The sequence below is a fragment of the Podarcis liolepis genome (assembly GCF_965112155.1).
Source record: "Podarcis liolepis genome assembly, chromosome: 7".
Taxonomy (NCBI): Eukaryota; Metazoa; Chordata; class Lepidosauria; order Squamata; family Lacertidae; genus Podarcis; species Podarcis liolepis.
Window position 1 is genome coordinate 2,555,050 of NC_139561.1, and position 26,451 is coordinate 2,581,500.

At 49.3% G+C, this 26,451-nt stretch overlaps 1 protein-coding gene across 2 annotated transcripts in view; it reads right to left on the minus strand.

The window, feature by feature from the left end:
- Positions 1-1,192: 1,192 nt before the first annotated feature.
- Positions 1,193-26,451, minus strand: part of CNNM4 (cyclin and CBS domain divalent metal cation transport mediator 4) — a gene marked incomplete at its 5' end in the record, with an annotated part of 48,039 nt that continues 22,780 nt past the window's right edge. Inside the window, 8 exons of one of the 2 annotated variants that reach the window (XM_083514220.1) lie at positions 1,193-3,183; positions 3,401-6,488; positions 7,288-7,475; positions 8,047-8,112; positions 12,000-12,099; positions 13,429-13,598; positions 15,793-15,930; positions 16,897-17,040. In XM_083514220.1, coding sequence (XP_083370346.1) covers positions 6,282-6,488; positions 7,288-7,475; positions 8,047-8,112; positions 12,000-12,099; positions 13,429-13,598; positions 15,793-15,930; positions 16,897-17,040 — 1,013 coding nt within the window. In that variant the 3' untranslated portion in view covers positions 1,193-3,183; positions 3,401-6,281. The remainder of the gene's footprint in view (positions 3,184-3,400; positions 6,489-7,287; positions 7,476-8,046; positions 8,113-11,999; positions 12,100-13,428; positions 13,599-15,792; positions 15,931-16,896; positions 17,041-26,451) is intronic. The other variant, XM_083514219.1, reaches the window with a different exon arrangement.

A 26,451-nucleotide genomic window follows, 5' to 3' on the forward strand; every position in this document is an offset into this window, starting at 1 on the left:
CAAACTCTCCCTGCATATTGCCTCTGACCCCAGAGGTAGAGCAGGACCATCATGCTGTCAACTGTTCAGAACACATCTGGCCAGCTGCTGGATGGGAAACAGCCAGCTCTGCCCCCAGCACTGCCTCGTGTGCCCACATCTGCCTTCCCTGTCAGAGGTTCAGAGGGGGGCTCAGCTTGCCAAGAGTTATCTCTAGCAATGCAGATGAACGCTTTGAAATGAGGTCTCCTCCAAAGGCAAAATGGGAACTGCAGTTCACCCAGGACAGGTGATAGGACAAGCGGCACAGACCCAGGCCAAAAAAACCCAAACCCTACTGGAGCACCATTTAAAATCAGTGCAGAAATAAGACTGTCAAGTGACCAGATTAAAAACTCAGCCTGGCTTCCTCCTTTGCCTTTAATAGCAGCTGCTAATTTAAGTAGACAAATCTGCTAACTGCAAGGAGACGAATATCACCCGCTGGTCCACCTGCCAGGAAGGGAAATTAGCTTATTGAGCACAAGAAGCAAGGCCTTTTCAGTGGTGGCTCCACATTTATGGAGCTTCCTCAGGAAATACAATCATATCTCTCACTGTTGTCATTTATATGGGACTAAAAACAAAATTGGGGAGCAGTTTAAATTTTTTTTAGTGGCCCTGTACAGGGACTGGACCCTGTCTGGGGTGGCTGGCCAAAATAGTATAAAAACACACACCATTTTGTTTCTTTTCATTGTTACTGCTTTGTTTTTGTTATTTTAGGCACAGGAGCAGTGATAAGTGTAAAAGCTGCCAACCCCATTGGATTGTGGCCTTGGAAATTAAGTCTAGGACTGGGTGATATATCGTCCAAAGCCGGTTTGAAGTCCCAATTGTGATATTGGTTTCATAATTTTTGACCTGGCTATATCACAAGCCATGATTTGTGTGTATGCTATGTGAGAAGACCCATGGAGCCAGTCCGTGCCTCTCCATCCCTCCATCCTTAAATCAGACATCACGATATTTCAGTATATCACAGTGTTTAGCTGGTGATATATCATGATGTTGGAAACCAGATATTGCCCAGCCCGCATTAAGTCCCACTGACTTCTATGCAACCCTCTTTCAGGTATGTTTCTGCAGGATCACAACCTTGTTATCCTATGACTCTGAGAGCAAACCCACTTAGAGGCTTTGAAAGAAAAGTCACCAACATTTCCCACCACACTTTGATTTGGTAATATTTATTACATAATAATAATAATCTTTTTAAAAGCTTGTCTCCCTCATGGGAGCTAGGATCTTAGGTTTAGTGTTTGTATTTTAAAATCAGAAAAAAGACAATAAATTACATCATGTCACCCACAAAGGGGCAAATGTTGAAAAACCATTGTGCTTTCCTTAGGAATAATAATAATAATAACAATATTTTTTAAAAAGGGAAATAAAAACCGCAACAATCCCCACACACAAAACAAAAATTTAAAACTCAGACAAAAAGCTACATTCAAATGAGACACATATACAGTCTAATTAAAGCTGCTTAGAAGCACAGACATCCGTTGGAAATAGCCCTGGAGGCAGGAAAAGGGATCCTGCAGTTTTAAAAAACCAGTCACAAAGCAAATGAAGGAACTACTCCCCTCGCCCCAGTTCCAGTTCCAGAATCAAGTATTGCTAACCTAACCCAACATTTCAAAGTCAATTGTGCTTAGGAAAATGCAGGAAGAGAAGGAAGAAATACTGGCCTGGCCATGCGGGAGAATAATCATGAGATGGGTGGTCACAGTTATTAAAAATAAACAAATCCCTGCAATCAGAGAACTAGCTCGGCAGGGAAGAAAGATGTAACCCAGCCCTCTCCCTGCTTTTCCGCCTGATGTGCTAGTGTTCTGCTTGTTGGAACTTTTTGACTTCACCACTCCAACACTCTAACTTTCCTTCTGCTGAACCTTCAACGCTGCCCTTAGAATACTAGACAGGTTGTCATCCCACAGGCGGCCAGAAAGCTAAACCAGAACATAGCCCCCTTGTGGGTTTTACCCCACCCCCACCCCACGGCCTGACTGAGCCAGAAGCCACGTGGAGATCTGCAGTGCTCTCAGGGTTGAGAGTTGGGAGGGGAACCAGCCAGGCTTACAGTTATGCCTACACAGCAGCTTGACTGGAGCTAAACATGACTCCCCACTGCTGTCCTCAGATTGAGCTGCTGTTGAAGGCATATCAACAGATGGCATTCAAAATGTTGGCAACCCTTCATTTTATGCTTGATGGATGTCCCACTGGGGCTATGAGTCCATGACTTTGCCCAGAGCCATGAACTTGCTAAGGAAATGGTAACAGTGCTTGGCTCTAAACCTGGGTGTCCTTGCAAGCCCATCACCTTCCCAAACCAAGTTTGGCCCTGTAAAAGAGGTTTGAGGGCCAAGAAAGTCTCCCAGCCACTTGGAATTTGGCAAAGTTCTTATATGCCAGCCTTTGCCAGCTTAGTGCCCTCCAGAAGTTTTGGACACAACTCTCATCAGCCTTGTGATCTACATGCCTTCTGCTAGGCAAAACAACTGAGGACAGTTTTTTAAAACTATATTTTTAGTGGAGGGGGCACCATTTGTATTTTCTACTTCAGGTACAAAAACCTCTTGGGGCGTCTTTACCCACCAACATGTTTCCTATGAGAAACTGCAATGTTTGAAGTGCAATGCTATGCTATAAAAGTACAATCCTGCTACACCATTTAATAGAACATCAACGCATCTGGGTACAATCATACAGTCTGTGCAATGGTCCCTTCCTCCCCAAGCCAAACCTGGTGACCGAATTTCAGATCACTTTTTGCACTTCTGTACCCACTTACTTGGGAGTAAACCCACCTGAACACAGTGGGACTTGCTTCCAAGTGAACAGGCTCAGGACCAACTCCATTTTGGTTTATGGGAAATTGCAGCGAATGAATATTGCCTTTCATCCAAACACTCCTACTTAGAGACGTTCAATTTTCACATGCTTTTTGTGCAGATATATAATTGTACTTTACACTGTGACTCACGAAACACAAGTCCTCAAGTGAAAGACACTCTGACAAAAGCAGGCACCTGTGACTCCACCAGGGTCACTGAATAAGCCATGAGACTGGGCTGAGAGATGCGAGGAGAACACTCTCTGGGGAACAGGCAACACTGACTCTCTACAACGTGAGTGACTGAATCATCTAAGCTCCACCTGACTGCAACTCTTCCCCAATCCCAGCAGACAGTGGCTGGAAAGGGCCAAGTGATCCCTGGCCTATGCCTGGAGAAGGGCACCTTCTTACGCCTTTGGGCGATGTGATACAGCTGCAGTGTCTTCCATCCTGCCTTGGTTCCTTATCTCCTACCCTGGATTTGGTGTCTTCTCCTGGATTAGATGCCTCATCCTTTTAGTAAGAGGAATGGGGAACTCTGTGGCCCTCCAAATACTGTGAGATTTCACTTCCCAACAGCCCCAGCCAGCTCCCGCAATAGTCAGGGATGATGGGAGTTGTAGTCCAGCAACATCCCGAGGGTCACAGGCTCCTCAGCTCTGCAACAATACAACCTGCCCGGGTGAAGAGAAAGTAAAAGGGGGATCAGAGACAGCAGCATCAAAATGCCTGCATTTCTTGCAGAGCTAAATATGCCTGTCCAGCCCCCTCCCCTTCTGGTCCTCCTGCCACTGGACACTGGACAGCCCAAAGAGTTTCTGACAGGTTTCAGTGGAGATCAAAGGAAGTGAATCTGGAGGGTCAATCAGAATGTGAAGACAGACCTTTTAAGAGCACGAGGGCAGAGTCCTCAGCAGGCACATGCAAACACAGATTATTTCTGCCCTTGGACAAGTTTCCAAAAAACAAAAAAGCCACAAACCCAGGACTCCTCACAGGTTACTGGAGAGATTCAGCTGAACCTTGGAAAAGACCAGTCATGGTGGGCAACCACTGGCCAGTACCTGTAATGTTACTATTAGCTGTATTTATGTAATGCCATTGATGTGCATTGGTGCTTTACAAAAGGGCAGGTCCCTGCCCTGAGGGGCTTACATTTTTTCATTTGACACTAAGCAGACGAAGGGAAGGAAAATGGGAGATGGGGTGCACACAGGTAAAATGTGTGCAGCATTTCAATCGCCGGTGCATAAGCTTTGTTACCGGGCAGCCTTTTCCCAACCAGGTGCCCTCTAGAAGATGCACAGGACCACAACTCCCATCAGCATGTGTGATGCTGGGGATGAATGGATCATGGCTGTGTGGCCTGCTGTTAGTGTCCAAAGGCTTCAATGAGAAGGCAGGTTTTGAAGGAAGTAAGAGAGGTGGCATTAGGCAGGTGGCCCTGGGGACAGTGCCAGACAAGGGGGCATGAGACCTTTGGGGGGCTGAGGGCTGGAGGGTAAAGATCAGAGGAGGATGTTCGGAGCAGAGGTCTTGAACATGTCATCCTTCAAATCTCCAGTGCAGTTTTAACAAAAGTGTTTGAAGATGGTCCTGAGCTCCATTTAGTAAGGTGGAGAGTAGACAACTATAATGAGAGACGTCTGCACACCACCCAAATCCCCTCGGGGCAAACTGACCCAGCAGCAACGGCTGGGCTGGATTAATTCTGTAGTGAGGCATAATGAAAAGACTCTTGACCACTGAAAATTAATCCTCAAGTGGCTGTGTCCTGATTCCACCCAGTGGAAAGTAATCTATCCAAAGTAACTACAGAAGAGTGGAGGGGACATCTCAAAGTGGTGTCATTTCCCCCATAGTAAGTGACTGCATGAATTTGCTGCTTTCACATGTGCCACGATCAATTTAGATAGAAATCAGGCTTTACAGGAACAAAGCAAAACACAATTTATTATTTCAGTTATGGCTGAAAACTCCTGCATCTGGAAACCCTTCAGGGCTGCTCCTGTGCTGCAACTGCTATTGTCACTTCCAACTCTGTTAAGTCCCAAAAGGCACCACATACAGGAACTGGGAACTGTCACTGGCTCTGTCAGATTTCCGCATGAGAACTTGAAACTAGAAGCCTAGCAGAGCTGATCATTCTTGGCCTGATCTACATGGGAGAAGCAGAAGGGACTGTACCATTTGAGTCTGTATCTGGAGGTTACCATTTCTGAATGTTCCCCAACCCCCCCCCCCATGTAAAAACAAACAAGAGCAACAACTAAGAGAACATAAACTCCCTGCAAGTAGAGAAGAGTACAACAAATTCTAGCCCTGCCTTCTCCCTGCTACACTCATTTTTTGATTTCCAGGGAGCTTTTCGTACAGCACACCAGGAAAGCATTCGTGAAGCGGCACAGTTCATCTAATTATCCTTGGGGCACACTTTCTTCAGTGGGATCAGAGCCCGAATGAGGAAGCAACAGTTCCCCTCCCTCCAAGCAGAAACACTCTCCCCACTGCCCCAGGAGGCAGGCAGGGGCAGAGTGCAGGTTCCACCAACCTTTAAACCCTGCTTAGTTCCTAGATGTTTGTCAGACACTCGTCTCCTGTCCAGTGCCCAATGGGCTGGATAAAAAAAACAAAAATATAACAGAACAGACGCCCAGACAACACGCAAGATACAGAACTTCCTGAGACAGAAAAAGGGTTCTTGTCCTCTCAGCAGGGGCTGCTGTTGCCTTCGTAGGACCCCAGCAGCTGCCCTGCTCTCCTTCTGGCCAGTTCTGTGTGGTCTCTCTACCTGCCAGCCTCTGGACTGGAGGCAGGGAGTGCCACTCTCCACAAGGTGGTCTCAGCTGGAGAAGAGCCAGGTGTGCTCCAGAATAGGATTCCTCTCTTCTGAACGCGCCTGGCCGTGGTGCCACTTCGTCTCTTTCTGTTTGTTTAAATAAAAAGCTGGTGTAGAAGAGCAAGCAGGGAGCAAACTCCCTTTGGAAATCTTCAGGGCAGCCAGCCCCTCCCCAACCCCCGCCTGAAATGAAAACAGGAGCATCCAGATCGCAGCACACAGTTTGGGCTTTGGCCCTCCCTCCGTGACCAAGTTCCCTTTGGTATCCAGAACCCGCATCCTTTTCATCAGCAGCTGGGCAGCTGTTTCCACGGTCAGGCTGCCGGCCATTGACGGATCAAACCGTCCTGCAAAGGAAGAGTGTGTGCACGTGTGGATGTGGGGAGAGCTTAGCGAGAGGAAATTATCTGGATATTCTCCCTCCCTGGCTGCAGCCACTACCTGAGGTTTGTAGGTACACAATCAAAATCCTCTTGTGGGCACTGGCGTGTTCCCCCCCCCCACCGCCCCCCAGTTCTCGTCTCTGGAAGGGAAGGACTGAGGCAAAACCAACCAGACTGGGTCGCCCAAAGGCCGGGGTCAGACGACGTTGTCTGGGGGGCTGTGGTTTGCTTTGTGGTGTTGGCAGTTCCTCTCGTTCAAAAGGCTGGTTGTTTCGTCCGTCACTGAGGTTTCCGCCTTTTCTGACAAGGAGGTGTCCAGTTTGGGGGTGCCACCCTCAGGAGACTGGGGGCAGCTCTCGAGGCGGGAGGCCATGAGACCATTTTGATACTGGAGGCGTGTGATCTGCCGGGTGGAGAAGGAGATAGAAGCTGAACCCTCAACACATTGCTCAGTGTGCACAATTCCTTCCCGCCCCCCCAAAAGCAAAATTTTTGCACGATAAAAGCACAATTCCATAATGCATATAGGTTATGTAAATTTATTATTATTATTAAAAGTGCATCTTCTTAAATACACACATGTATAAACACTTACCTGTTTTGCTTAACAAATTCTGTTTCTGGTAATCATGAGGAAATCCAGGTGACACCCTGCCTTTTGACTGACAGAAAAGGTGCTTGGATCTCTGCCTCTTGACTTTTGAATTTTCCCAAGGCATCGCCAGCACATGAACAACCATAAGGACTAGAAATGTACTTTATGAAAATTGCTGAAACACTCAGGTTGCGGAATTTCTGCACTTGGGACTGAAGTCTGCACTTGCACAGAACACCAACAGCCCTGGCTAAAGATCCCCAAGGGAACATCTACCTCAGACCTGATGGGATGCTCATCCACACAAGATAACTTCCTTCACACAGGAAAAGTTAGGCTGAAATCTTTCTCCCTGACAAACTAGCTTCCTCTGTGAAGAGATTATTTGCTTTTTGATATGGAGGGCAGCTGTGTGCTATCCTGCAAGCCACTACCTGTAGTCTGAAGCAGGAGGAGTCTGGCCCTTTCTCAGCTCAAGGGCCACATTCCTTTCTAGGCTGCTTGTCAGTGGTGGGCCAGGATCCAAAGTGGGCAGGGCAACACATGTTCATTTACTCACACCCCCCCTACAGCTGAGTGCCTCTTGAGACTCAGGCCCAAGACCCACCTTAATATACTGCAGGTCCGTAAGGGCGCGGACGCTGAAGTCGGAGATGTACTGGGAGCTGCCGCTGGCGTTGAGCTGGTTGTTGCTGCCGCTGAAGTTGGAGGAGATGGAGTCGGAGCGCTCGTGGTAGCAGAGGGAGGCGGACCGATTCAGATTGCTCAAATGAGATGGAGAACGCACCTCTGAAACTAGACACAGAGAAGAGTGAGCCAGGGACCAAGCCGTGCCCTTCCTCCCCCCTCCGAACTGTCTTGCCAACCGCGCAAAAAGTGATGCCACCCAAGAGGGGTGTAAGCCAATGGAAAGGGCTATCCATGCACTCTCTGGCTGCATGAACAATTTGTTTTTTGTTCAAATTGGATCAACTGGTTTGTTGCTTTTAACGCCAGCTTTTAAAACTACACTTTAAAAAAGGAACAACCAAGAAAGAAAGAAAAAGCAAAGAGGAGCAGGGGATCTGGATTAAGGCAGCTTTTGCCTCCCCAGTCCCCTCCAGAAGTTTTGGACAGCATCCCCATCAGCCCCAGTAAACACATCTGGGGCTGTTTGGGCTAAAATTTGGACTGGGCTTTGCAGCGCAACACAATTTTTGTAAAGAAAATAATCTGCAGCCCAGTGCATTTGCATTTCCAATTTATGTACCCCAAATACCATCTTTTGCCAATCTGGTGCCCCCCAGAAAAGCAGGGCTGAGTCAATGCAACCTGCCAGGCAAGGGGTTAATGTGCACCTCTCACACCATGCACAAGTGTTGTTTACCTGACACCCTGGGAAACAAAGATGCTCGGGGCATAAGAGGCTGGTGCTGGGGCGCGACAGGCAAAGCTAGAACCCGACATGGACACAGAGAAGGGCAGGAAGGAGAGAGAGATGCAAAAGGAGAAGTCAAAGAAACCTTTGATTATGGAGAAAGACCACACAGCCCCTTTGCGGGTCTGTTGCTAGCCCATTCTGGTGCCCTTGGCGGAAAGCCCAAATGGCATGGCCTCCCCCAGAAGTCCACGCCTGCTTGTGCTTGCCACAGGGCATCCTCCCCTGGAAGCCTCCCCCTGGGAATGGACTGTTGTTGTGCTGTTATGAAGCTCTGGCTGCTTCCAGTCGACCTTGTGCAGGGGAACGTCCTGGCGGCCAAGGACAGGATCAGTGCCCCCTGCACTGCCACTCACAGCAACATCCCAAGCCCATGGCCAGCAGTGCCCACCTCACCTGGCCTGGCCTCAGGCAGCTTCTCAGACAGAGGCCTGATTGAGAGGCAGGGAAGGGAAGAGCTCCCAGGGTGAGAGACGGGGAGAAGAAAGGGAAGCTCCCTGGTGGGAGCTGGGAGGCCCCCCCTTTCTGTGTGAGGAAAGGGCCATGATCCACCTTTCAGAGAGGACTCTGCATTTTCTGTGATCTTTCTTTCTCTGTTCTGCTTTTTATTTACTTTCTTTTATCTTATTGTATCATGAAAAAACTTTCATAATATTTTATGAATAAAATCAGATAAAGATTTATATCAAGGGAAGAGTACAAGGGAAGTTTTGCAATGTGTTGAACCACAAGTAGTTGTTTGGATGAAAAAAACAGTAATGTGAAACACTGGCTCACGGGTGGGGAATCTCAGGCTCAGTGGCTGACCACTGCCTTCCCGGCCTCTCTGCCTGGCACTCTGGGGCTCCCCACAGGCCTTACCCCTCACAGGTCCTGCTTCATGCCACCCCCCCAAGTGTCCTGGCATGGCTAGGTCTCCTTGAACTCCATCCTCCTTCCTAACAAGCAAGAGGGGAATGTGTAGGTGTGGAAACGAGCTTGCTCGATAAAAGTGACTTCAGGCTTTGGACCTGCCACCCTGGCATGTGGCCCCCGGAAGATTCCCCAGAAGGGAAAGTGGCCCTTGTGCTGAGATAGGTCCCCCAGCCCTGCTATAGATGGACAGGAGCCACCTGGCATTCTGTGGCACAGGACCACATGCACCAGGTCGGCCACGAGGGGGCAGAAGTCTAACATCAAATACGGCAGCAACCCAATAAGCGGCAGAGTCCGCTTTCTTCAAGCATCAGGGCAGGGGTGGGCAGTCGGTGGCCTGTGAGCCCCAGCCAGCCCCTGGAGCAATTATGTCTGGCCCCTGAAGTGCACTCTTCCCTCAACCTTCACCTCCAGTCTTCCTGGCTAGCTAACCTTCCTCCTCTTTGCCAATGCCCCGTTCTGCCCCCTCTGACCAGCTGCGGCCCTTCTCCTCTGAGGAAACCGAAGAAGTGAGCACACAGAAGCAGAGCCACAGATGCAGAATGAGATGGTGCCACCTCGGGGGTGGGATGGGGTGGGGGGAGAGTCCGGTGTTAAATTACTGGAGAGTTTGTTCCCACGCTTGCACACTTAGGCTGATGGGAACTTTCCTGCATGTCACTCCTCCCAAAACAAACAAACAAACAAACAAAAAATCTGAATACAGGACACAAGATTGTATATATCTGCCCCTGTTTGTTGTCCTTTGATCTTGTCTCCACTGAGAACTGTTCAGAGCCTGACCTCTCTGCGGTGGAATTTCCTTGGTCTCACCACCACCTTATCTCCTTCCGCACTGCACACATTCTGCCTTTCCCGTCCTGGGGAGGGGACGAGGCTCAGTGGCAGAGCATCTGCCTTGCCCTGGCATCGCCAGGTAGGGCTGGGAGACACTCGCTCTCTGAAATCCTGGAAAGCTGCTGCCAGTCAGTGTAGGCAATACTGAGGAAGACAGACCTATGCTCTGACTCAGCGTAAGACAGCTTTCTATGTGGCTGTTTACCTTCCATGGTAGGGGGTGTAACACGACTGCTGTGTGGAAGGAAAGGGAAGATCCAATTCACCTGAGTGGTGATTTGAAAGGGGGGGGACTGCCATTCCTAAGACGACCCCCTCTGCTCCATCAATGGTTTATTTAGCACTAAGCACCCATTCATTCATGCAAGATGGCAGCATATGGAGTATGGAGCTCAAGAGCTTGCAGCTGAGCAGGGCAATTTCTGGAATATACTTCTGGTTGTTCTTCCATCCCCCTAGAGGACAGAGTTGGAGCAGATGGGGCTTGTCAACTTGGGAAGGGAACCCATCTAGGAGAAGGAAAACGCTGATCCTGAACCTCCGCTGCCTTGAAGAACATCACTGGGAGAAGAAAAGGCTAAGGAGTGAGCCCTACACAAATCCAGAGTGAAGTCCCTAAGGCAGTTGGATGGCACCTTGTACGCCTCCTTCCAGCAATTCCTGCAGCTAAGCTGGTGCCAAAGGTCTTGCTCTGCTTTCCTTTGGACCACATCAGAGAGGCCAAGAAAGGGGTCTTGTTGTCTGAGCAGGCCAGGTCATTTCAGTGCTGCTAACACAGGGGTCTGACTTCACGCCCTGAGGTGCACTCCACTGTCTCTCAAGACAAAGGGATGCCCGCAGAGGACAAAGTGGCCCTCAAGGAGCGAGAGGCTCCTGATTTAGGGCATGAAGACGGTGTGCAGAAGATCCCAGGTTCAATCCCTTTACATAGGGGAAGCCAATGTGGTGCCCTTAAGATTTGAACTCCAACTCCCAGCAGCACCAGCCAGCAAGGCCAGTGATTAGCGACAATAAGAACTGCAGCCCACAACATCAGGAGGGGGGCGGCCTCTTGCTGCCCTAACTTCTTGCTTAAAGGGATTACGGGTCTTGGGCTGGGGAAGGCCTGCATGACACCTTAGAGAGCTTCTTCTGCTTCTGGGCTACATGGAGAAACAAGCCTAAGTTGGGAGAAAGCAGCTTCATATGCTCATGGGGGGCTGTTTTGTGGTTTCTGGTTGCCACAGCTCAAGGGTTATTTCAGCCCCCTCTCCAGATGAGTGCCAGGACCTCTTGCAATGTCCTAGTGAGGGTCAGCTCCTGAATTCATGCCTGGCTACACAGGAGTCAAAAGCTGTGCCCCAGAAACCTCTGATACTGCAAGGGGGCCCTAAGCATGGAAGGACCATAGCTTGGTAGAACTTGAGCTTTGCATGCATCCCAGGTTTAATCCCCAAAATCTCTGAGTAGGGCTGGGAAAGACCCCTCTCTGAAAGAGCTATTGCCAGTCTCCTCCAGGATTGGGAGGTGCAGCTACGAGGGAAAAGCAAAGCATCTTGGGATGGGCATGGCTGCCAGGCTGAACAGTATTCTGGAAGCCCAGCCCCTTCTGCAAACAGGGGGTGCATGATGTGTATTATGCAGCACAACCCCTTTTGATGGAGGGTAGGCACAAGAAAGACACCCCCTGCGAACAATCAGGCCCACCCATTTATGGAGCACATGCACTTCAGCATGGATAGTGTGTCACATCCAAAACCTAAAGGGGAGAGTTGAGCCCTCCTTCTCTCCCGTGGAATCTGCCTTCCCTTATAAGTGAATGATGGGCATCACTTTTTGCTACCATGCCTTGAGCGAGGCCTAAGGCAGAGGTGGCAAGTGTGTGGGGCCCTCCCAAAGTTGCCAGACTACAACTCTCATCATCCTTAACCACTGGCTATACTGGCTGGCGCTGAAGGGAGCTGAAGTCCATCAGGGTTTGCATGCCCTGGTGGACGACCACCCAGGGGGCTTGGTAAAAACAATACTTCCTGGGCCCGGCTTGCCAGCTGACCATTCCCGCCCACTGCCACGGACAGACAGAGGGAGCGGGCTCCACTGGGAAGGGTGCCTGGCCCCATGCCCCTTTTGTGGCCGTCTCCCTTTGGCCCCCGCCGCATGCAGGTCCTTACTTGTGGTGACCAACGGGCTCAATGCCATCACTCCGTAATAGGAGAAAGGACCGGTCTCAAATTTCATATTCTCCTTGCCGGCCTCCACCTCCACTTTGCCCTGTGAGAAAGACAAAGAGCCATGTGAGATTCTCAGGAGCTTCCATGAAGCAGCCAGAGTCAGCAGCAGTTGCAGCACGGTAAAGGGATCTTTCAATGAGAAGGTGAAAAATGGCACACAAGCTTCGGGGGGGAGCGGGGGGGGGAGCACAGTCAGCCTATGAATGTTGCCTCTACCTGCAACAAACAGGTGTGGGAGAAGTTTGGGCATTTCTTTAGGGAACATCTGTATTTGTGTGCATGTGCAGTATTGTAAGGTAAATGTGTAGGTTAAGTATAATATTTAAATTAAGGTATGTGTTAGGTTGGAAGCAGGAGGCAATGTGTGCAGGTGGAAATGACTGGTGATTGGATAAGAGCTTGAAAAGGAGTTTAAATGCTGGTGGGAGACAATTTGGAAGCCGAGTTGGGGCAAGAGGTGGATTTGAGGGCAGCAGGGCTGGATTAACAGAGGAGGGTCAGAATTGTTATCAGCCTTCGCTTTGTGTGAGACAAAGGAACAAAGAGATAATTCCAAACTGAGGCCAAATGTTCATGTGCTACTAAATTGCACCACATGCCTCTTGACTGGCTATGCAAGAGGTGAGAAAAGTTCAGAACAAAGTATCTGTGGTGGCAGCAGGAACAAAGGGAATTGAGAAACACCTATCAGAAACCCGGCTTGGGACAATACATCTTTGAAGGAGCGAAAAGGTGGCAGAGGGGAGTTGAGGGGAGCCTGTGGGTTGTGCCAGAGCACCCCCCATGGATGGTTAAGTCCAGTTAAAGGCGACTATGGAGTGTGGCGCTCATCTGACTTTTCAAGCCGAGCACCACATGGGCAGGGGGAGGGGGCATGGCAGAACAGCATCCTCAGCACACATGCGCTGGAAGGCCTCACAGGCTGGCCTCTGCCCCTCACAGACTGTGGGAACACCCAGTATCGCTTCCCACAATCCTCCTGGTCCCCTGGGTGGGGGGACCCCCAATCACCCCTGACCACCGGCCATGCTGGACTGAGGGAAGTTGGGAGTCCAGCATCATTCAGAGGGCATCAGTTTAGCCAGTCCTGTTCCATACCAGGCACAACGGAGGGGGTGAGCCTCATGTCGGAGGTTCAATGCTGCCCTCTACCTGGCCCTCGGGATGCTCCTCTCCATCCCTCCTCTGAGCACTCCTTGGGTGGTCGGGTGAGGAAAACTCTGACTTTTGCGTGGCTGGAATGGAGCTGGCTGCAGCAAAGTCTCATCTGTTGCTCCTCCCACTTTTGCCCCTGGCCCCGCCCACTACTGCCTTAACCTGGTGAGAATCTTTCCCTCCCTGCTTCCAAACGCCAAAGGGATTGGATTACCTGCAGGATGAGGATGAAGAAGTCGGCCGGCTTGTTCCTGTTGAAGAGGAAGTGCTGGGGGCACTTCTTGTTTTCTTCGTCGTACTTCAGCTCATTGATGACGTCGCGGTGCTTGAGCAGGCGGAGCAGGATCTTTTCCGAAATGAGGGAGGGGGTGAACTGCGTCACTTCTGCAAAAAGCAGGCGGGGGACATGCAAGTCAGACCCCAGAGGGAAACATCCAGGGGAATCAACCTTTCAGGGCAGGTCCAGGCATTGCAAAGAAGTGGGAGCAGTGAAACCCAGAAAAAAGCAGATATGGGGGGCGGGGGCGGGAGAGACGTGTACTGAAACCAGAAATTCAGGCTGTTATTGACATGATATTTCTTCACCCTCAGTGGGTGAGAATTGTTGGGGAAGGGCAGTGGTCAGCGGCGGAACACCTGCTTTGCATGCAAAAAGGCCCGTCCCCAAAGCCTTCTCCAGGGAGGTCTGGGAGAGAGCCACGGCCAGTCACTGCGGAAGATACAGAGCCAGGCCAGGTTCACACCAAACATTCAAAGTGCTACAATACTACTTTGAACAGTCACGGCTTCCTCCAAAGAATTCTGGGAGCTATAGTTTGTTAAAGGTCTGGAGAGTTGCAAAGAGAATCCCTCCCAGATCTACAACGGATTGGTTTGGTCATCAATCAGTCTTCACTGGGAACTCTGGGAACTGTACCTCTGCTGTTTTCAGCTTACCATTGATTTTGTTTTTTGTTTGTTTGTTTAAATAGCAGCCTTTAAATGTTTCTATTGATAACTTTATAGCTCCATTATTTTTGTAAATTGCTTTGGGGTCTTTTTTCTTACTATCAAGTGACATGCAAATTTTATGAAATAAATAACAACTTATTAAAAACCAGCAGCGCCCTGGGATTTCCCCCGCCATAATCTATATATTCTCTCGGTCTCAGACTCTGCCTCTCTCAATGGGGGCTTCCCTGGCAATGAATTTTCCTTCTCAGCTGGCTTTGCCATTTCCACGTTCTAAGGAGGAATGCTCCCTCTTGCAGCTCCTGCCCCCGCAAGCAAATGGTTGTATCTAAGGTGGACTCAGAGCAGACTGACCAAAAGCAGTGGACATTTGTTAGCCATGTCATTAATTGCAGGGAGTCTACTCTGAGTAGGACCAGCACTGGATACAACCTACATTGCCCTATCTTCAGTTGTAGCCTATCCTTGGCTGGCTGCCCTCCCTAGAAACTTGCCAACCATATTGGGGCTGTGTTTTGTTGACTTTGATGCAAGGAAGAGACGCCGAGGAAGAGGGAGGAGGATAAACAGACAGACCCAGCAGCAACCTCCCATTCAAGCCTAAAGCCACAGCAGACAGGATAATGGAGGGCTTGTCTTTCTGAGAAGGTAAATCCCCTGTAATTTGTGAATGAGACAATGGGAATGACCTTCTCACAAGGCTCTCATATTAGTCTTTGAAATCAGATTTGGCAGCTCTTATTATGGGCCTCAAGATAAGACAGCAAAGGGAACAGGATTCCACATCAAACGGTGGGGGTACCTGCCTGCGCAGGTGTGGATGCATTTCTTGCAAATGATGCAAGTCAGACATTTCCAAAAAATGTGCCGGGCAGCACTGGTGTGCCAAGAAAAAGGTAAGATGGGCTCCTGTGAGAAACCCAAAGCAGCCCCTGTCAAGGAGTCTGCCCTCTGAGTGATTTTTGCTTCCCATGTGTCTTCACCTTTCCAAAATTTTACTGCATTTATAGGGTATTGCTGTATTTTAGACCGGATATGCCTATGGTTTAATTGTTTGCTTTATATATTTTTTTTGTTATTTTTTGCTGCTTGGAGACCGCTTTAGTATTAAGCGGCATGTAAATATGCCAGTTCCTCCCCAAACTGCCCCATGCCACACATCCCTACACTCAGCCAAAACACAGTCCCACAGAGGGTGGGGACCCCATGGCAGCCTGAAGCTGCTGTGCTTCTTGAAGCCCATATGACCTGTACAGTATTATTATACCACCATCATCATCACCACGCACCCTTCAACAGCAGGCCCTGGTTTTGATTTTGGGCTTAAATTGAAAAAAAGTTAAAGCAGATTACGAATACAAAAATACATTACAAATGATAGGGTTGGCCCTGAAAACCCACCTCTCAGGGGTCAAAGGTCATGTTAAGGAGGTGTGTCTTGTAAGGCCCATGACTCATTTGCAGCTACAGTACTTCCCTGGCTCTCTGTGCTCCACATGTAGGGGGGAGAGATTTCTAAAGCAAAATGTCTGCATTATATCAAGAGCAGCAGACGGTGCTTGATGCTTCTCCAGCAAACCAGGATTTCGAACCAAGAATGGGGAGTGATTCCCAAAGGATCTCTTACCCGTAGAGAGAAAGCGGTGAGCAGCTAGGAGCAGCTGCGGGGAGATCTTCACCTTGGACTCTGTGTCATTGTCCTTAAAGGCAGAGAAGTCCCTTTTGCTCTTCTGGTTATTCACTCGTTTTCTGGATCGGTTGTCAGCTGCAGAAGAGGAAGGGGATAGGTTGAGAGGAAGGGTGTCCCCCCAAGAACAAGTTCACTATTCAGTGTATTACTGCAAACTGTGCTTGTTCCATGCACCCTCATGCCTACCACAAGGGCACGTAACTCAAGACTCCTGGAAGTCTTCTGCTTTCATATAATTTACATCTTTCTAGTCCTCAGGACTACACATTAAATTCTGTATCATTCCAATTTTAGTATACCTGCTTCCGAAGTGAGCACAACTCAAATTAAATTCTATGGGACCCATAGTTAACACTATGGACACCATTGGGAGTAGTCAAATCCTTCTCAAACACTGGGGCAGGTTTGGAAAATGCCCCAATTTTGTCCCTCAATGCAACCCTAAAGTTCTCCCTGAGAAGTGTGTGGTTGACACAGCACTCATGGGAAAAGCAAAGCACTGTGCTTGAGGACCAGGCTGCAATGTGGCCAAATGTATGCAACTGAAAAAAGAAATGGTCAACATTAGGGAAGAGGCCTGGAGTATCTGTGAGCCAGCCAAGACATCATGAACTATGGAATCTGCTCTTGCAGGAGGCAGCGATGGCCACCATCTCAGATAACTTTAGAAGAGGACTGCCTCCTGTGGAAGTGAGTTCCATAGTTTAACTGTGCTCTGTGAGAAGAGGTACTTTCTTTTACCTGCCCTGAATCTTCCAGCATATTGCATGGATGAAACCTGATCCTCAGGAGACCCTCAATCAAGCAGCTTCAGATGTGAGCTGCAGCTTCCATCATCTCAGATCATTGGTCATGCCAGCTGTGACTGATGGGAGTTGTAGTCCAAAGCAGGTGGAGGTGCCACACTGGCTGTCCCTGCCCTATGGTATAGGAAGACCCACAAAATGTCCTATCCACATATTCACATATTTATTACTATACAGCCGATCTGCCATCACACCCCCCTGCCCGGCAATAGCAGAGATTTGGAAGGGACCTAACTGTACATATCTGACTCGTCCAGGATCTCTGACTTGATGATTTCCTCAATGACGTCCTCCAGTGTCACCAGTCCCAGCACCTCATAGAAAGGGTCACCTTCACCTTCATTGTTCACCTTCTGGACAATGGCCAGGTGTGATTTACCTGTGGGAGAGAGAGCGAGATAAGCTATTACAGCACCACAGAAAGAGTCACAAATGTTATGCATTCTGGAAACATATCATCTGCCTGGTTGCTGCTGCAGAGTCCTGGGAAAATGAAATCCTATGACTGTGGCCAACTCACCCTAAGCTGTCCCTCTTGCTCAAAGACAGCTGGACATAGACGGTGGGAAGGTTGGAATCTTGGCATCAGATCCAACAAACTTCTACTAAGAACAGACCCACTCCAATTAGAGGATCTAAGTTAGCCGTGTCTATTAGTTTCAATGGGTCTACTCTGATGTAGGACTGGCACTGGTCACAAACAACCCTTGGTGTCAAGATGTGGGGTCAGGGGTTGTATTCAACTATGTCTTACTCAGAGTAAACCCACTGAAATTAAATAACTTAAGGTAGTCATGTCTGTTAACTTCAGAGGGTCTACTCTGAGTAGGACTAGCACTGGATACCACCCTAAATGTTGTGAGGAAATCAAACCAAGGGAAACTATAGGGATTCGTTTTAATTTAGGGAAGGGTACCACACACTCTAAACAAAGGGCTTGAATGATTTTGGTAGGAGGCCAAGGTGACCACAGCAGGCCAGAGTGAGTTTGTGCATCAAGGGGCTCAACAGGACTGCGCTTGTTTGCCAGGCTAGCTTGAGCACATGAGCAGGGAGAGGGCTGTGGGAAGTTTTGGAGGCAGGGATGGCAGTGAGAGGCAGAAGGTTCCCACATGAATACAGTCTGAAAAAATAAACCAGAAGTCTTTTGCACAATGCTCTCCTGTTCCTCACTCTTGGGGCATTCGCGAAACCCGGTGGAGGATCAGTCTGTGCAATTCTGACTGTTATTACAGCATTAGAGAGACAGAAAGGCAATTAGATGTCCTGGCAATTAAGGAGGGGGGAGAACCACTTTTCTCCCCTTCTGCGCTGTGGGTGGGAGGAGACCTCCCAGGCTAGGCAGGAATTCTTCTCAGCCACTGCTGATTGGAAAGGTGGTTTCTGAGACACGGAAGGGGAGCTGCAATTTCATGCAATTCTTCTCCTTCAGTGTCGAACTGCTCACATGAGTAGGCCACGGGCGAGTGGGAATTTGGAAGAGATCACTGGGTGCTTAATGTCATCTGTGCCAGCTCTTGGTTCCCATGCCAGCCCCATTTGCACTACACATTTAAAGCAGGATCTTACCACTTTAAACAGTCATGGCTTCCCCCAAAGAATTCTGGGAACTGTAGTCTGCTAAAGGAGCTGAACATGCTGGGGAGACCCCTCTTCCCTACCTAGAGCCACAATCTCTGGAATTGATTTGGAATTGCAGCTACCTTTTGGTAGCAACGTTTAAAAAGTTTAAAAAGTTGGTTTTGCCTGTTTTCACTGCTTTATTTTATTTGCAAACTGCTTGAGGTTTTCTTGATTTTTGCAATCACACAGTATATAATTTTTGTGAAATAAATAATTAAACAGTTAAATAACAGGAGGACAAAAAGCCACCGCCCATGATGGAAATCTGGGAATAAGATTTCAAGGGCGCTGCCTGATGGACAGAAGGGAGCTCTTATTTCTTGATTTAATCCTGCCCTGATGAATGAAGTCCTTGGAACCAGTTGCCTTTCCCTGCGCTGCGGTTCTTCCTGAGCACATTGTTGGAAACTGGCAGGTCATGTGCTAGCCACAAGATAGTGGAGATCAGCAGCAGGGCCTGGTGCTGTGAAGCAAAGATGCCTAGATGAGCCTGACTGTGGGGGACACTAAAGCTGGGAGCTTTCCTGCCCTTTAGAACTGCTAAGCTGTGAATACTCTGAAGGTGCTCTCGGCGGGACTAGCCAGCTCTCCTCTTTCCAGAATGCAACAGGGACATACATCACCGTGCAGAGCTATGAGGGAAAAGTTCTGGACTCAGGCCTTCCTCAGAGCATTTGGTCTGCTCCGCTACTGCACAGTTCCCCCAAATTTCCGATCGTCAAAGCACCCCTCCAAAAAATTAGGGTGATACAAGTGGAACCCGCAACATACTCCATCCCATCCCCCACTCATCCCCCCCAACAGAAATACAACATTATCTGGTCACTAAGTATCTTCAGTCGCCGAGCTGTTGGGGGTTTTTTTTGTCCCCCCCCCCGCCCCCGGGTTACTCCCCCTCCCCAAAAGAATGGTTTTTAGGATTCTTACATGTGGTTGATGATGTTTTAACCACATGTCAGCCTTTACTAAGCTGGTGCCCTCCAGATCTGGCCCAGCCATCTTGCCATGGGAGCTGCAGTCAACTAACATCTGGAGGTGCCACATTGGCCAAGCATAAGGACTGAGCTCATCTTTGGTATCTACCATTTCATATGCTTAATTGGTCTTCTCCATCTACTCATCTTTGTAGGCTAAATCATTTATGTTGTCATTTTAACACTGTGTGATGCTATTCATAGGCAAACTTGTCTTAATTAATGCAGGGGGGCAGAGAGCCATTTTGCCTACATGCGTTGATTCCAAACAAGAATGTGCAACACATTTCAAATACAAAAAAGCAAAGTTTAGAGGCACATTTTGATCCATTACTAAGTAATGTAAAGGACAAACGGCCTGTCCTCAGAGCCACCTTGACCAGCTTGGCAGATGTGCAGGACTGGGGCTGATGGGAATTGTAGTCCAAAACATTTAGAGGTTGGAAAGGTTGCCTCAGAGCCAGGAGGTCAGCATTTGCCTCATGTGCTCTCAGAATGCACTGAGGAAGGCGCATGCCCTGTCCCATCATTGCTGGCTCCACCCAAACATCGTCATGTGTTCATCTGAGTATGTTTATAATCTCCACCTGAATGGGAATCCTGTGCAAACTGGGCTTCCCAGTTACATGGAGGGTTCTAAGGAAAATTAGCTGAATGTCCAAAAATCCCCCCCACCCTCCTGCTCAACATGCAAAGATGTGAGGCTGAAGCAGAGCACATTGTCCTGCTGCTCCCCTGATGCGTTAGAGGTGAAGACTTCCAGTGTCAAAAGTGCCTGAGTCTCCCAATCAAACCAGTGTAGAAATTAGCCAGAATTCCCTGATCCCAGGGGAGGTTGAACTAGCAAGAGGCAAGGCAGGGCTAACAGATCATGCAGAGACGTGGCAGGCATCCTCCTCTGGGCTTGGGTCCTTTGGGCTGGAGATTTTGCTGGGAGAGAAATGAGTTCCAGGGGCTTGGAAACGCTCCCTGCAAAAGGAGGGGCCAGCACCAGAAGTCCCCCCCCCCCTTCTTCTCCCACTTTGAGCAGGAGAAGGCTTCTCAGGTAGAGAGCTGGCCCTGGGAAAACGGGGGTGGGGAAAAAACCCACTCCTGCATGGGACTCATGGGATTAGAGGGTTCCCTGTGGGGTGGGCCTTTTGTCCCTGTATCCCCGTTCAAAGTAGCCCCCCAGCAAATAAGTAGTTCATTTCCTAGTCAATCTGATGAGAGGCAAGGAAGGACCCACCTTTAATCTTTAATTCCAGGAGAAATACATAATTTCTCATGACAAATGTGCTGTTTCTGTACCACTGCAGTGCATAGCAAAGACAGAGTCAGGGCAATTGTCTTCTTCCTTGGAACAGTAATGCTGCTAAACTCTACTGGCCAGAGCTTAATATGAAATCCTTCTTTGCTACAGAACGGAGCGTGGCCTTTCACCTCTCACCTCAGTTGCTAACTACTCTGGAAACATCAGTGGGTCTCTGCACTCCCAACAGCAGCATCATTATGATCATCATTTGTTTATTATTAACAAAATTAACAGACCACCCTTCATTACAAAGTAACCACAAGGCAATTTCCAAGGTATCTAAAGACGCATGGCAGCTGACTCCCAAGTATGTGAGGTTGGGCAGCAGGTAAAACCAAACTAGCTTGGGTATCTCCAAAGGCCTGAAAGAACACATTTTTGTAACCAGGTCTAGAAGCTGAGTAATGTTGCCTCCATCTGCACCTCCAGAGGGAGAGCACTCCACAGCCGGGGCACCACTACAGAGAAGGCCCTGTCTCCTGTCCCCTCCCCCTTGATCTCATGGCCTTGGCCAGTCTGTCAAAAGGGAAAGGCACCCTGAGAACTACCTGGGTCCCAAGTATTTCAGGCCGAAACGAACACCTTGAATTGGGCCCAGGAACACAGAGACATGCAAAAAAGATGGTGGCTAACTTTGTGCAGAAACACCTGTCAATAACCTGGCAGCAGAAAACCAGATGCCACTTATTCACTCCCTCACCCATTAAAATTGTTATTATTTGTTCCATTTTTAAGCCACCTTTTATGGTTTGCAATATATGCAAGTAAAACAATAAAATGGAAACCAAATAAAACCATAATATGTACTAAACTTAATTTAAAATAAACAGTATACTTACAACTCGCCTTGAACACACCACTTTCTTTCAGAGGTTCTGCCCTGATACATGACCCTCTGCTTGCAGGCAAGAAATGTCCTAAAGCAGCTGTTTGCCCAAGGCGAGAAAAGAATTGCCTCCAAGTGACCAGGCACAGATTCCCCCCCCCCCAAAAAAAAACACCTCCATGTGCTACAGACAGATTATATCCTTAGCATGTTGTGTCCAAGTGGGCTAGTAATTTTCACAGACACTCCCCTCACTGCCCTGAGACCCCTACCACCGCCACATATAGGCTCTCGAGGACTTCAGATGGGGTCTCTCTCTCAGCCCTACCTGGCGGTGCTGAGGGCTGTACCCGAGACCTTCTGCATGCAAAGCAGACACTCTGCCACTGAGACACGGCCCCTCTGATCTTAATAGCCGAAATGAATCTTTGGGGAAAGGCAGTAATGAACACGTTAATTATGGCAATTATGATCTGTGCATCAGAAAACGACATCAACACACATTTCAGACACTATGAGGGAATACAGCAGTTCAGATAGTAAGAAGGCAGGAGGATGGGCAGCACCCCATTGACCCTCGTGGGCTAGCCTCTGTTGCCAGAGCCAGGATCCTTATGGGTGCCTTCCCCTGAGGAACCAAACACACTTCTTCCCACAGCACCTTGCTGGCCAAGTGGCACAAGGAACACACCAAGGAGGCAGCCAAGGAATAGAGGAGTGCTGTCTGAGGGCCCAGAAGGGACAGTCTGGAGACAGAGGCTTCAAGGGCCTCAGTTTGCTCTCGGCTTCTGCTGGGGATATTTGCCTCCTCAGCTTGGTCTGTGATCCTGCAACTCCTGACCTGCCTCACTGCATGGGATCTGGGGTCAGACCAGAACATGATAATTCTGCTTTTGCTAGCTGTGGGGAGAGGCAATGTTGTTTTAAAAAAAGTTTAAAACAACTTAAAATTACTGGACACAATTCATGGGCAAGCAAGTTAAAATGATGTAACTCAGAACAGATCCTGAAGCTGAGGCTCCAATACTTTGGCCACCTCATGAGAAGAGAAGCCTCCCTGGGAAAGACCCTGATGTTGGGAAAGATGGAGGGCGCAAGGAGAAGGGGATGACAGAGGACGAGATGGTTGGACGGTGTTCTCGAAGCTACCAGCATGAGTTTGACCAAACTGCGGGAGGCAGTGGAAGACAGGAGTGCTTGGCGTGCTCTGGTCCAGGGGGTCATGAAGAGGCGGACACGACTAAACAACAACAAACTCACCCTTGTTTTTAACCACTCACCAAAGGTGACTAGGAATTCCACCCATGGGAGTGAGAGATTGCTCAGCCCCTCCTCCCACAGCCCTCATCGAATCGTAGAGTTGGAAGGGACCCAGGGTCATCTAGTCCAGCCCCCTGCAATGCAGGAATCTCAGCTAAGCATCTATGTCAGACGGCCATCCAACCTCTGCTTAAAGACCTTCAAGGAAGGAGAGTCCACAGCCTCCAGAGGGAGATAATTTCACTGTCCAACAGCAGCTCTTACTGTCAGGAAGTTCTTCCTGATGTTGAGTCAGAATCTCCTTTCTTATAACTGGAAGCCATTTTTTAAATGGCGGGCACTGGGCAGGAAGTGGGGAAAGCCCTCACTCCCCCACCCAGCAGAGAAACCAAGCGGGCTGCCAACAGAGGCATGGGCACTCTGCCATCTCCTGGCTGCCCACTGCATTTCCACACTGAGTGTGCTCCCTCCTTTGTTTCCAGGGGGTTGGTGTTGGGGAGAAGGCACAGCCCTTCCTTCTGTTGCCCATCAGCTGCACAGCAGGCACATCTCCTGCGCATCTAGTGTAGAAACACAGCGGGCGAAAGGCAGGAAGTGATCCATGCCTCCAGGCTGCTTCTGTGTCAGACACCCAGGACAGGCCTTTGGCTCCTGTGCAGCCGGCACAGAGACACAGCGAGCTGGTGGCAAAACAACAGAGCAGTCCGTGTCTTTGCTACCAGTCTGCTGCACTTCTATGCTGAACATGCAGGAGTGATGCAGATTTGTGTGTTCAATGAGGGGGGAAAGCAGTGGCAGAAGAAGCAGAGGAGGTGTGAAGGCTGGCGTGTTCTGCCCTCAGGGCTCGCCTGGAAGGTGCAGCCAGTGGATAATGTGACATATGTCACACCATGCCGGAAGGAACCTCAGCAGCTGCCTGTCAGCTTCCAGGACAGGTTTAAGGCTTTGGCTGTGAGCTACAAAGCCCTGAACAGCTTGGGATCAAGTTATCTGACGGATCGCCTCTTCTCATAGTGCCCCATCCAGTCACTGCAAAGGGCTGAGGAGCCCCTTAACCGTCCACCATTGTGGGGAAATGTGTTTGGTGGTGACTGGGAATAGAGCCTTTTCTGTGGTGGCTCCCTCTTTGTGGAATCACTTCCCAATGGAATGCAAACGAGCGGCAAAACTATTGGTGCTATGGTGCCTTCACACCCATGTTCCCAGGTCCTTGCAATGTTTAGTTCCAGAAACGGCATTATGTTAATTTGCCCTGTTGTTGCATTTCATTTTTTGAAGTTTTTAAATCTTTTGATATTTTTATTTGCTTAATAGACTGTGGCATTCTTATTGATCTGCCTTCAAATGCCATATGACAGGCAGTCTACAAACAGCTAACTAAACTAACATTTTAGTTATAGAGGCATTTTATGCACCATCTGCTCACAAGTGTGGATTCTCACCACCCTTGGCTGGAATGAAGTGGCCATTACACCCCAATAAAGTCACATCTCCAACGCTGAGTCTGAACTTTGTCCTGTGAGCAGCGGTGTAGGAACTTTGCAAGTGGACAGCAATAAGAGGCAGGCAGCCCCCAGGGATCCATCCCACAGAGCAGGGAAACCAAAGTAATTAAGAAGCAAATGCACAGCTCCCTCCCTCCCAACCTCTCCTCTCTGCCTGATAAACCCAGGATTATGGGTTCAGGAGACTAGGAAATCCACAAGCAAACAGCTGGTGGGTGGTAAACTCCTTGAGGCATCAGGAAAGAGAGAGGGGTGTTGCTAAGAAACTGCAGCCTGGGCAAGGCTGGGGATCACAGCAGAGACCACCGCCACTGCCACCACTTTTCCCTTGTCCCTAAAGAAGATGGCACAGGAACACCGGAGAAGGGCACAAGGACCTGCCTTCTACCAAGCTCAGGGCCTGTCAGCAGCAGCCTTCCCCACCCAGTTGGACTACAACTCCCAACAGGCTGTGCGGGCCTGGGCTGATGGGAGTTGTAGTCCAAGCCACCTGGAGGGCACCGGACTGGACAAGGACTAGCAGTGCCTCTCCAGGGTTTCAGACAGGTGCCTCTTCCAGGCCTACCTGGAGTCGCCAAGGACTGGACCTGGGTGCGGGGTGCACCCAAAGCGTGTGCTCTACCCACTGAGCTGCCTACTGCCCTTCCCTTACGGCAGGCGCAGGGGTGTCGTGACGCTCTGGGCACTGCCGGACTCAGTTCAAGGCAAGTGGAGTCTGCCTTAACCGTACGTAAATGTATAGTCTGCCTTAATCTTTGTCTGCATGGTTAGTTAATATGTTAATATGCTGCTGCCCCTTTAAGCAAAAACCAAGCCGCTCTCTCCGAAAAGAGAGGGAAGCCTGGACTAGAAGCAGACCCCGGGTCCATCTGGCTCTGTGCTGCCTGCGCTGACTGGCAGTGGCTCTCCAGGGTCTCACACAAGGGTCTCTCCCAGCCCCACCCGGAGATGCTGAGGATTGAACCTGGGGGCCTTCCGCAAGCAGGACAGATGCTCTAACGCTGAGCCATGCCCTCCCACTGCCCCAGGACAGTCAAGTTTTAGGCCTTTTGCACAAACAGCTCAGCAAGAACGTTAATTTGTTCCCCTCTTCCTGCTTAGCACCCGGGCTGCAAAGGGCTGTTTTTGAAAAGGAGCCAGATGGACAGGATGAGGGAAGACTTGAACTTGGAACAAAGGCTTAGGACAGGACTCACTGAGAGCTGCTGCTTCACAATGTGATTTATTGTGTTGTACACTGTCCACATGTTTATTAATATGATAACGTTCATTTCCTTACCCACTACATTCATTTTCAATAGTTGCTGGAACTCTCCCTTTCTCTGTGCTTCTGTAGGACCCGGGGCACATAGCGCCATTTGCCGGCACCTGGGGCAGGCCGTGTGGAAGCATTCTAGGCGGGGGTGGACTGTGCTCGTCAGGCGGGGGCGGAACATGCTCCCCCAGCCCTTGCCGCTGGCACCCTCCACACTCCCCCAGCCCTTGCTGCCAAGCCAAAGAGGGCATGACGGGGATCTCTGCAGAGGGGGGCTGGTTTGCACCCCCCCCCAGATTGTGTGCCTGGGCCACGGCCCCCCTGCCCATGCTATGCCGCTTCATAGGACTGAAATTTGTTTCTTTCTTAAGAAGACCAACTGACATATCTTTTTTTGCAGATTTTATTTTGGATCTCCAAAAGAATGGTCATCAATGACAAGGACAGGATATGTCCCACAGAGTGACTCTGAAGACCTATTTTCATCCTTGTGAACCAATTTTGCCTTCAGGCCCTAGCACCAGTGATTATGGGCCTGTGATGGGACTGAAAACTGAGACGCCCTCGGTTCTTTATCCATATCTTCTATGTCACCTCTTTTGGTGCTGTGCTGCTTCATGAATCAGCTGATCTGTGGGATTGCAGGGGGGGGGGGAGACACAGCCTTTTGGTGCCCCAATGGATCACCTTGCTCGTGCAACACCAAAAGACGCACATCTTTAAGCCTTGCTTTTCAAAAAATAAAAATAAAAAGTGTTGTCGAATAATTAAAAAATGGGACTAGACATTTTGTTTTGGTGCCCACAACCTGGGTTCCAGGAGCCATGTGGCAAATAGCTTCTAAATCCCAGTTTCTAGCACTGATCCTGAATCATATCAGTGGGAGGAAGGGGGCAAGAGAGTATATCTGGACCATCTGTAGACCTGTGTAGCCTTTCAGAACCACAGAAAGAAATAGCCCAACAAATACTGGGAGAAGAATCAGGACATTTTCCATAGCTGATGGAAACTTGGGGCAAATCCCACCATTACAGATGGGTACCAGTCTATAAA